Raw genomic sequence first — 12505 nt, 5'->3', positions numbered from 1 at the left:
TGCCACTAGCACTCATCCCTGCCCTCTATGCCTGCTACTGCTGCTCGGTAGTGCTGCTGTGGTGTTGAGAGAGGCTCCGGCCACCGCAGCTGCCCTCGCCAGCCGTGAGCCTGGTTTCTGGCTGAGAGGCGCTCTCCCTGTGGGAGCGCACTGACCACCAGGGGACAGCTCATGCATTGAGCATCTGCCCCCTGGTGGTCAGTGTGTGTCATTGCAACCAGTCCGGTTGTTCTGGTCATTCTGTTGTAACTGTTGCTTAGGCTTTTATATATATACTAGTGACCTGGTGCATGGAATTTGTGCACATTAAAAGGGGATTAATTAGAGGAAATAATTTAATATTGCTATTTGCCCTTTCTCTATAATAGAAGTGTCAGAGATGAAAGAAAATTAGTAAAATGTATATGAAAACCTTCCTCCTATCAGAATCTGGGGCAGACCACGGGACCCAGAATCAAGTCCCCGCCCACCCACATGCACCTCAAAATCGCATGAGACCCAGACCTGGCCTTCCCCCCTCCTCCCACATTGGGCTAGATGCAGACCTGGCCAGTCCCACCCTTGTCAAGCCCTGCCAGGCAGGGAGTGTAGCCTCAGGTCCTGTGGCCCGGCGCCAGGACAGGGGGCGTGGCCTGAGGTCCTCCAGCCCAGACCGGGGGGGGGCATGCCTTGAGGTCCTCCATCAAGCCCTGCCAGGTGGGGGACACGGCCTGAGATCCCCTGTCAAGCCCCGCTGGGTGGGGGGCATAGCCTGAGGTCCCCCGTCAAGCCCCGCTGGGTGGGGGTGTGGCCTGAATTCCCCGACCCAGCACTGGGGGTGCACCTTGAGGTCCCCTGTCAAGCCCTGCTGGGTGGGAGGTGCAGCCTGAAGCCCCCTGTCAAGCCCCACCTGGTGGGGGGTGTAGCCTGAGGTCCCCTGGCCTGGTGCTGGGGCGGGGGGAGCAGCTTGAGGCCCCCTAGCCCAGGACCAGGATGGGAAGTGCACCTTGAGGTCCCCTGTCAAGCCCTGCCAGTTGGGGGGCATGGCCTGAGATCCCCTGTCAAGCCCCACAGGGGCAGGGGAGGGCGTAGCCTCAGGTTCCTGCTGATTGCTCATTAAGGCTCCTTATGGGAACTTGGCCTCGTCTGTGGGTGCAGCCATCTTTGTGATGGAGTGATGGTCAATTAGCATATTCCCTCTTTATTAGATGGGACTAGAGGCCCGGTGCACAAAATTTGTGCACGGGGGTGTGTGTCTCTCAGCCTAGCCTGCACCCTCTCCAATCTGGGACCCCAGGTAGGATTGGGTCTAAACGGGCAGTCAGACATCCCTCTCACAATCCGGGACTGCTGGCTCCCAACTGCTCGCCTGCCTGCTTTCCTGATTGCCCCTAACTGCTTCTGCCTGCCAGCCTGATCACCCCCTCACCAATCCCCTGCCAGCCTGATTGATGCCTAACTGCTCCCCTGCCAGCCTGTTTGCCCCTAACTGCCCTCCCCTGCAGGCCTGGTCACCCCTAACTGCCCTCCCCTGCAGGCCTGGTCTCCCCCAACTGCCCTTCCCTGCAGGCCCGGTTGCCCCCAACTTCCCTCCTCTGCCAGTCTGGTCACCCCTAACTACCCTCCCCTGCAGGTTTGATCGCCCCCAACTGCCTTCCTTTGCAGGCCTGGTCCCTCCCAAGTGCCCTCCACTGCTGGCCTGATCACCCACAACTGCCCTCCCTTGCAAGCCTGGTCCCTCCCAACTGCCCTCTCCTGCTGGCCATCTTGTGGTGGCCATCTTGTGTCCACATGGGGGCAGCCATCTTTGACCACATGGGGGCAGCCATCTTGTGTGTTGTAGTGATGGTCAATTTGCATATTACTCTTTTATTAGGATAGAGGTCTGGTGTACGAGTGGGGCCAGCTGGTTTGCCCTGAAGGGTGTCCTGGATCAGGGTGGGGGTTCCCTTGGGGCATGGGGCAGCCTGGGTGAGGGATCTGTGGTGGTTTGCAGGCCGGCCACACACCCCGGTGACCCAAGCAGAGGCCCTGGTATCTGGGATTTATTTATCTTCTATAATTGAAACTTTGTAGCCTTGAGTGGAGGCCTGGGCCGTCCAGGGTGTGTGGAAAGCTTGGCTTCCTCCATTGCCAGGAGAAACCCAAGCCTCTTGCTCGCTCCGTGGCCGCAGCCATCTTGGTTGGGTTAATTTGCATACTCGCTCCTGATTGGCTGGTGGGTGTGGCTTGTGGGTGTAGTAGAGTGATGGTTAATTTGCATATTACTCTTTTATTAGATAGGATAGATGTATAGGTTACATACAGTAATATCCACAATTTTAGTGTATAGTTCTAAGAATTTTGTCAAATTAGTATTCAAGAAACCACTTTTAACTAAACAAATTCCTATGATCTTTTGGAAAACCCCTTCTCTTACCTTCCCTTGCAAACAATAAACAGTTTTGGCCAAATAATTTTGCCTTTATAAGAATGTCCTTATCTGTAACCCTAGTATATATACTCTTTGAGTCTGTTGTCTTTCACTTAGCATTTGAGGTCCATCCATTACCTGTGTCATAATAGAGTATTTTTTATTGCAGAATAGTATTTATATTATATGGACATTATAAATTGCTTATTCTGTTTCATCGTTGAGAAACATTTGTGTTAGATTTAGTGTTTGGTAATTATAATAAAGTTTATATAAACATTTGCCTGAACATTTTTGTATAAACATGTTTTCATGTCATTTGGGTGAATATCTAGAAATTGGATTGCTTGGTCATATGGTATATGTTTATTTGAATGAAAAACTGAAAAAAAAGAGAGAGAGAAACTGCTAAACTGTTTTTCTGAAAAAAAATTTTTTTAATTATTTTTATTTTCCACCAGCAATCCATTCAAATTGTTTTACATCTTTATCAGCACTTGATATTTTATAGTTAATTTTGAATCCTGCTACAATGCCAGATTCATTTATTAAATCTAGTAGTTTTTTGGTGGAGTCTTTAGGTTTTTTGTGTTTTGGTTTTTTTTGTACAATACCATGCCATCTGCAAATAATGATAGTTTTACTTCCTCCTTTCTAGTTTGGATGGCTTTTATTTCTTCTTATCTGATCGCTATGTTTAGGACTTCTAGTATTATGTTGAATAAAAGTGGTGAAAAAGGACAATCTTACCTAGTTCCTGTTTTTAAGGGAAATACTTTTAGTTTTTTCCCCCCATTGAGTATGATGTTGGTTGTAGGATTGTCATATACGGCCTTTATTATGTTGAGGTATGTTCTCTCTATTTCTGCTTTGCTGATAAAAAAAAAGCTCTGGCACATTTACACAATGGAATACTATGCAGCTATAAAAAGGAAGAATCTCTTACCCTTTGAGATAGCATGGATGGACCTGGAGATTATTATGCTAAGCAAAATAAGCCAGTCAGAGAAAGACACATATCACATGATCTCACTTATATGTGGAATCTAATGTACAAAATAAACTGATGAACAAAATAGGTCCAGAGACATGGAAACATGAAACAGTCTGACAGATAACAGAAGGAAGAGGGAGAGGGACTGGGATGAGGTTAACCAAAGAACTGATATGCATATATGCATAGCCCATGGACACAGACAATAGTGTGGTGAAAGCCTGGGGTGTGGCTGGGACTGGGTGGGAAAGGACAAAGGGGTGGGGAATGGGGGACATCTCTAATATTCTCCACAATAAAAATAAATTTTAAAAATAGTGGTACTCAAACAATATATATGCTTACCCATATGTGCTTGCCCCCCTTTTCAACCAGGGAGAGACATGTAATAGTTCTAGAAAATGGACTTTGGGAAGATTGATATATTGGTTGAAGCATACCCACCACCCTTCAGTTGTCTTTTCTCCTGCCATGATAATCATTAGGCTTACTGTTCCACAGGTATGGCTCCTTTCTTTCTGGGACACTTATAATGCATAAATTGCTTTATGGTTTCTCATAAGTACTTATATTTTTCAAATTGCTTTTTCTTTCTTTCTTTTTTTTTTTGCTCCTCCACCTGGATCATTTCAAATAACTTGTTTTCAAGCTCATTGGTTCTTTCTTTTGCTTGATCAAGCCTGAGTATAAAGCTATTTGTTAATTTTTTTAGTTCAATCATTGTATTCTTCAACTCCTGAATTTGTTTAGTTCTTTTTCACGGTTTATATCTCTTTGTTAAACTTCTCATTTTGTTTATGTATGATGTCCTGATTTTGTTTAGTTGTCTATATGTGTTCTCTTGTAACTCAATGAGATCCTTTAAGGTAATTATTTTGAATTCATTTTCTGCCAATTCACAGATCTCTATTTCTTTAGGATCAATGACTAATTCATTTTTTTCTTTTTGTTGGGTCACATTGCCCAAGTTCTGTATGTTCCTTTTAGTTTGTGTTGCCTGTGCATTTGATGAAACAGTAACATCTCCCAATCTTAATGTACTGGCATAAATAGGACAATGCTTTCCCCCAACTAGCCTAGCTAGAGACTCTGGGAGCTTCTTAAGCCCTTTTTAATGGATGTGAATACTCCACCCCTCTTTGTCTCTCCTGGAGAAATCATGTTTGTGAACTTCCCTCCAGTCTCACAAAACTGTGCTGGTTGCAGTAAGACGTTCACTCCTTTTCTCTAGGGTGGTGCATTAGTGAGCTGGGCCACTGGATGTATATTCCAGTCCTCTCCATTAGTCTTGGGGAAAAGATGCAGGGTATCCACCTTCTCCCAATATCACGTAGCCAGGCCAGTTGTAGTAAACCACTTGCCTCTGTGTCATTGGGTAATCTACTGTAATGCTGTGCACTAAAAGGCCAAGGTCTTTGGATGAATGCTCCTGACCAAAAAAATAAAAAATAAAAAAAAAATTCTGAGATGTTCTAAATTAAATTTACAGTAGTCAGAGAGTGAGAGAAAGAGACAAAACAGTTAGCCTGATAATAGCTGTGGCCTGGCTCTGACAAGAGATTGCTCATGCTCATATTCCCATATATCTGTTAGAAATTAGAATTGAGTTCCAGGTGGCTATTTCTGTAATTATCCAAAAGGGAGGACAGTCAGGTGCCACAGAACCCAAGGAACCTCCACTGCCTATTTACCCATGAGCTTTATGGAGTCTACTGCAGACTTTGCTGGCCTATCCCAGAACTAACCCCACTTCCCCTCCCTCTCCCCAATGTAGCTAATGTAAATCTTTAGATGACTTATATCTTTCTCGCCCCTGCTTGATGTATAAAACAATTGCAAGACTCCTGGACATCGGATATGTTGTATTTTCTACCTAATCATGCTGTTGGGGGTTCAGACTTCATGCTCCAAGACCAGTATTCCTTTCTTGCCAGCAATGGCCTAATAAACCCTTTCTTTTACAAAGATTTTCAGCCAGTAAAGTTTCATTTAGCACTCCATATTCTCTCTCTCTCTCTCTCTCTCTCTCTCTCTCTCTCTCTCTCTCTCTCTCTCTCTTTTTCTCTCTCTCTCCTCAGAGCTGGGCTGTACCTGATGGAAGAAGGAACTGACATGGATAAAATAAAATTGCTCTTTTCCTCAGTTTCAATGTAACTATTTTTCAGTTCTGTCCTTATCTTAGGTGCTGCAACTTCTTAACTGTATTTCAGATCTCTTGTAAAGAAATATTGGTCCAAATATTATTGCTAAGTTGGTGTATCTGTGAGGAGATGAAGGCTGGGACTTCCCATTCTTCATATTGCTGACGTCACACTAATAAATCACTTTAATAGAATGAAGGATAAAACACATGCTCATCTCAATTCATAAAGAGCATTTGAAGAAATGCTTTTTATGAGTGTTCTTCCAGGGATTTGTAAGAAAGTTTATTGACAGGGCAAAACACTGCCCCCAAGATTGGAGAGACAAGCAGGTGAACACAAGGAGTCACAGCTTACCAGAGAAGACACTCATGAACAGAAATTGCCAAGTGAACCAGCATCAGGATAGGAAAACCTAAACTATATTGACAAATTGTTGGAGGCTAAGGGTGGACAACTCTGAGAATTAAAGACAGTGGGATATACAGTGACAAAAGATTTTCCACATTTTGTAAGATTCACCTCCAGGAACTCAATCAGGTTTTCACAGTAGATACTATAGAAGAATCCCGTTGGGCTGCTTGTAGAGGGAGGGGGAAGGAATCATTGTGATTTGAATTATCCAGACCAAGAATTTAAATAACTACCATTTATATGCTAAGGGTTCTAACGGATAAAGTAGACAGCATACAAGAACAGATGGAAAATGTAAGCAAAGAGACAGAAGTCACAATAAAGACCCAAAATGAAATGCAAGACTGACACTACTAAACTTCAAGACTTACTATAAAGCTACATAATCAAGACAATATGGTATTGGTGAGAGAATACACAAATAGATCAATGGAACAGAACAGAGAGCCCAGAAATAGACCTATATACTAGTATGTGTGACTAACTGATCTTTGACAAAGTACCAAAGACAATAAAATAGAGAAAATTCTTTTCAATAAATGGTGCTGGAGCAACTGGACATCCACATGCAAAAAAAAAAATATCTAGACAAAACCTTACACCCTTCATAAAAAATTTACTCAAAAGGTATCATAAACCTAAATGTAAAACTATAAAACTCATAGAAGATAACAGGGAAAAAACCTAGATGACCTTAGGTATAATGATGACTTTGTGGATACAACACTAAAGGCATGATTCATGAAAGAAACAATAAGCTGGATTTCATTAATATAAAAAATTCTCTGTGAAAAACAATGTCAAGTGAATAGAAAAGCAACCACAAACTTAGAGAAAGACTTGCAAAATGACATATCTGATAATAAATGGTCATCCCAAATACAAAAAGAACTCTTAAAAATTCAAAGGGAAGGTGTGGGTGGGTGGATGGGAAGAGATCCATCAAAGAACTTGTATGCATATATGCTTAACCCAGGGACACAGACAATAGGGTGGTGAAGGCCTGGAGGGGGGTGGGGAGCAGGTTAGAAGGAGTCAATGGGAGAAAAGGGAGACATGTGTAGTATTTCAACAAAAAGTAAAAACAAACAGACAAAAAACAAAAAAACTTAATAAAAAATCCAAACAACTTGATTATAAAACAGGCCAAAGACTTTTTCTTTCTTTCTTTCTTTCTTTCTTTCTTTCTTTCTTTCTTTCTTTCTTTCTTTCTTTCTTTCTTTCTCTTTCTTTCTTTCTTTCTTTCTTTCTTTCTTTCTTTCTTTCTTTCTTTCTTTCTTTTTATTGTCTAAAGTTTTACATTTGTCTTCTTTTTCCCCAATTGACCCCCTCCCCATTCCCACCCCAGGCAAGCCCCCACTGCCTCAGTGCCTGTGTCCATTGGATATGCTAATATGCATGCATACAAGTCCTTGGGCCAAAGACTTTAACAGACACCTCACAAAAGAAGATAACAAATGGCAAATAAACATTTTAAAAGATGGTCCACATCATACATACATCCAGAGGGAAATGCAAATTAAAACAACAATGGGATTCCACTATATGCATATTAAAATGTCCAAAATCCAGAACATTGACAATACCATATGCTGGTTAGTATGTGTAGCAACAGGAAGTTTCATCCTCTTACCATACACCTCAGCAATTGTCCTCCCTGGTATTTACCCAAATGAGTTGAAAAGTTATGTCCACACAAAAACCTGAACATGAATGTTTAAAGCATCTTTATTCATAATTGCCCAAACTGGAGGCAACCAAGATGCTCTTCATTAGATTAATGGCTAAACTGTGGTACAATTATTCAGTACTAAAAGGAAATGAACTATCAAGCCATGGAAAGACACAGAGGAACTTTAAATGCATATTACTATATGAAAGAAACAAATCTGAAAAGGCTACATACCATATGATTCCAACTATATGACATTCTGGTAAAGGAAAAACTGTGGAGACAGTAAAAAGATCAGTAGATGCCAGGAGTTTGGGGAGCGAGGGATGACTAGACAGAGCAGTGAAAATATTCTGTCTGATATTATAATAATGCATTCAGTTCATTATACACTTATCAAAACCCATAGCATGGACAACACCAAGAGGGAACCCTAAGGGAAGCTATGAAATTTGGGTGATTGTTTCATCTTTCTGAAAATTGTAATGTGAACATGATTCCACAAAATGACTCAGTCAAGGCAGAAATGTTAGTTCATTTAAGATGTGATATTTATGTATTTCTCAATAAAGTGTGCCAGAGTACATACTTTTATTTAAAAGTACATGAATTTTTCCTCCTATTCAGGATCTTAGAACAGTTATTCAACAAAATATTTATGATTGGACATAGCTTTATGTTTAATATATCAATTAACTGCTTAAATTATTTTAATTAAAAAGCAGCAGCACTCCACTTACCTCTTACAAATTTCCCACTCCACTGTGAATGTCCACGTGGGACACATACATGTGCCTTTGTTCATCAGCTTGTTTTTGCCCCTTTAACATGTAATTTTGCATTAACAGATGGTAGAGAAAATGTAAGTTGGACAAGTTATTAAATCAAATATCATTAGTAACGTTTGACAAGCAGGTCCCAAAATTTCTAATGCTTTTCCTTAGCCATCCTTATTCAGGTATTGTATTTCTGAATATGTTTTCCTTTTACTGGGCAAAAACTGTTGAAAAGATAAGGACATCATCTCAGGAATTTAAATGAAGTGTGGGGCTTAAATTTATAGCATGGAAAAAGTCTGAGAGAAACTAAATAATGTCATTGTGCATACTACAAGGTTAAAATCCCAATCTTATAGAAAAATTTGCCTTCTCAACCACCTTCTTGAATGCACTCTTGACCTCTTTGTTCCTCAGGCTGTAGACCAGAGGATTCAGCATGGGGATGACCATGGAATAGAACACAGAGGCCACCTTGTCTGTGTCCATGGAATGATTGGAGCTGGGCTGTAAATACATAAAGATGACAGTTCCGTAGAAGATGGAAACTGTAGTGAGGTGAGAAGCACAGGTAGACAAAGCCTTCTGGTGCCCTTGAGCTGAGTGCATCTTCAAGATGGTTATAAATATGAACAGGTAGGAAATCAGTATAATCAGAAGAGCAAAAAAGACATTAAAGCTTGACATAAAAACAAGAAACACTTCACTCCTGTGTGTATCTGAGCAAGAGAGAGCCATGACTGCTGGAACATCACAGAAAAAGTGATGGACCATATTAGACTTACAAAAGAAAAGGCTGAATATGTCCCCAACATGGAAGGAGGCATTCAGGAAACCACAGATGTGGGAGCCTACAGCCAGGCGTGAACACACACCTGTCGTCATAGTGGTGGTGTAATGGAGGGGTTTGCACACTGCTGCGTAGTGGTCATAGGCCATTGATGCTAAGAGGTAATTTTCCACAGTGGCAAAGGCTACAAAAATGAACATCTGAGCAGCGCATGCATTGTAAGAGATGACCTTATTGCCATAAGTAACCCAGCCAAGACTTTGGGAGTGACAGCTGAGGAGTAAGCAAAGTCCACCAGAGATAGGTTACTGAGGAAAAAATACATGGGGGTGTGGAGACGAGAGTCCAAGAGAATCAACACGATCATTCCCAGGTTCCCAACCACATTGATGAGATAAATGATAGTGAACATGATAAAGAGAGGGACCTGTAGTTCTGGGGCATTGGTTAGTCCGAGGAGGATGAAGTGTGTCACTTTTGTTCTGTTCTCCATCAATGCTATTTGGGAATCATGAGATGTCCTGTAGCAGTGAGAAATAAAGGAAAAAAGTGATAAACAAAAAAATTGAAGTGAAATTAAAATGTATAAATACCATGTGAATTATTTCATTAATAATTTGTACTTTAAAATGATCTCGATCTAATGTTAAGAGTTTTACATATAAATGTGTATACAATGAGTAGTATTACTTTTATTTACCATTAAAATTAAGGATTCTAGTAGTTATATGATATTGTATAATTATATCACTAACATGAAGAAGATTCAAGATTAAAGATTGAAACTCATTTTCAACCCAATCAAATTCTGTGTGCCTTTAGCTGCCTCACTGTCAGCATATTTACAAGTACCAGTAATAATTAAAATGATACTATCGGGGAAAGTTTGAACTACAGTTCAATGTTGTTAATTCATTTAGTTCCCTTTTTTAACCTCCAGTAGGAGACCAATTGATAGCTAACAAGATGAACTTATCACCCTACCCAGTCAGAGTATCATTTATCTTATTTTTTTATTCATCTTCTTCAGGGAAGCAGCAAGATATTTATAAGTATCCCCAGACTCCCTACTAATAAAAGCTTTGACATTTATACTCCAGCCTCAACTCACTATTTTAAAAAAAGTTCAAAACATCTATTTTGTTGTTCAAATAGCTGATAGTCTATGTAGCTTTATTAATAGTATATATAAAATATTGAGCTTACCTTGCTCCTTGAGGAGAAGACACAGTCAATCCTGAATAGTCAGTTAAAATCAGAAATTCAATTATGAAATATTGTATAAATAATTATTAAAAAGCTGTATTTTAGGAGTGATCAAAAGGTTCCAAGTTCTCTAAGACAGGGAAAGATAGAGGAAAAAACACTAACATGAACCCGGAACCCTGGACCCAAGTCCTGAATCCACCATAAATTTTTACTGTGCCCTTGGAGGAGTCCCTTACCTTCTCCTTATTTGTAATATAAACATAATAAAAATTACTTCTCCCACATAATTTACAGGATTGTGTCTGTAAATAGCATATAAGGGAAGGTCTAGAAAACAACTGATTATAAGATTATCATTTTAAAGTCACTCAATATATAATTTTTATCTTGGGGTGATTTTCTTGGCTGTGGTTGTAGGTTTGTAGCAATTCTTCAGTAGACAGAAAAACTGTGTGTAATGATAATTATTAACATTCAGATGAACATATGAAGATCAAAGGGCCCAACATGCAGTCTGGTCCCTCTAAAATGATGTTGTGTGGAGTGTTGATATTTCAGAGGCCAATGCAAGGGACCCAGGGGTGAATTATAGAGCTCTCAGGGAATGTGCCCCATGAGACCATCTACAGCTCCTTAACCCACCTTCTTGGGGAAGATACAATTAAAAGTCTATGGGGACCTACCTGCAGAGTTTACATGCATATTTTGCTATTACTTGTTATGTCTTTTTCATTTCCTAAATGCATAATTTAAAAACAGTAAGATCCACACATTTTTCTGTGTGTATAGTTTTAAGAATTTTGTCAAACGTGTATGGTTATGTAACTACTATCAGAATCAAGATAATAGAACATTTCCACCATGTATGCAGAGCACAAGGTTCTTTGTGGCCAACTCCTTCTCCTACCCACTACTCTTGGAGACCACTTAACTGTTTTGTGTATATAACTGCTTTTGTAAGAATGTCCTTATGCATATGTAGTCTATGAGTCTTGCTTCTTTCACTTAGTATAATGCATTTAAGATCCATCAATGTTGCTACTTTTGCTTATAGTGTAATCTTTTTTTTAGTAGTACTCTCTTTTATGGATATTACAGATTTGTTTATCCAATTCTCAGTTGAGGGACATTATGTTGGCTCTGTGAACATGCTGGTTGTGTGCGTGTGTGTGTGTGTGTGTTGACTCCACATTGCAAAGGGCTAGAGTGGTCATCCTTGCAGCAGATAAAATAGACGTTAACTCAAAAACTATCAGAAGAAACAAAGAAAGATATTATATAATGATAAAAATGTCAATTCTCCAGGAAGATATAACAATTATAAATACATATGCATCAAAAATGCCCAATATATGAATTAAACATTGAAGGGAGAAATAGTAACACAATAATAGTGGGATATTTCAATATCTCACATTTAATAATGAAAACCAAATAAAAGATTGATAAGGAAGCACTGAATTCAATTCAATTATCCATACACTTACCATCTGACCAAGCCATCTAACTCATAGAGGTTATCTAAGTAAAATGCAAACCTATATTCTCACAAAAATAACTTTGGACAGATGTTCAGTAACTTTATTCAAAATATCCAGATACTGGTCAGTGGGCTCAGTTGGCTGGAGCGTCATCTCATACACCAAGAGGTAGCAGGTTGTGGGTTTGATCCCTGGCTGGGTGCATGCAGGAGGCAACTGATTGATGTTTCTCTCTCACACCAATGTTTCTCCCTCTTTCGCTCTTTCCCTTCCTTTCTCTCTAAAATCAATAAAAAGTAAAAATGTTAAAAAAGAATCCAGATATTTGAACCAACCCAAATGTCCTATAAGTGGGAAGTGTAGAAACAATCTGTGATATCTATATATAATGGAATACCTTTCAGCAATCCTATCTAATAAAGAAGGAATATGCTAATTGACCCTCATGCCATCGCAAAGATGGTGGCACCCACAGCCAGTAAGGAGGGAATATGCTAATTGACTGCCCCGTCCTCGAAGATGGTAGCGCCCACAGCCACAAGATGGTGGCACGCAGTCCCCTCAGCCCCGCCAGGTTGGCAGGTGCGCAGGGCCAGCCGAGGCTTGTGCTGCCGGCAGTGGCAGCAGCAGAGGTGT

General features: G+C 40.4%; 1 protein-coding gene across 1 annotated transcript; it reads right to left on the bottom strand.

The window, feature by feature from the left end:
* Positions 1-8728: 8728 nt before the first annotated feature.
* On the bottom strand, positions 8729-9684 carry LOC308258101 (olfactory receptor 5B2-like; the record flags this gene model as incomplete). The annotated part of the gene is given in 2 exon segments (XM_080688356.1): positions 8729-9420; positions 9423-9684. Coding segments are annotated over 2 exon segments (942 nt in total). The 5' UTR covers positions 9673-9684.
* Positions 9685-12505: the final 2821 nt, after the last annotated feature.

This window comes from Plecotus auritus, assembly GCF_963455305.1.
Source record: "Plecotus auritus genome assembly, chromosome: 9".
Classification (NCBI taxonomy): domain Eukaryota; kingdom Metazoa; phylum Chordata; class Mammalia; order Chiroptera; family Vespertilionidae; genus Plecotus; species Plecotus auritus.
Note: the sequence above shows the minus strand (reverse complement) of the source record. Positions and strands in the feature narration are given on the sequence as shown.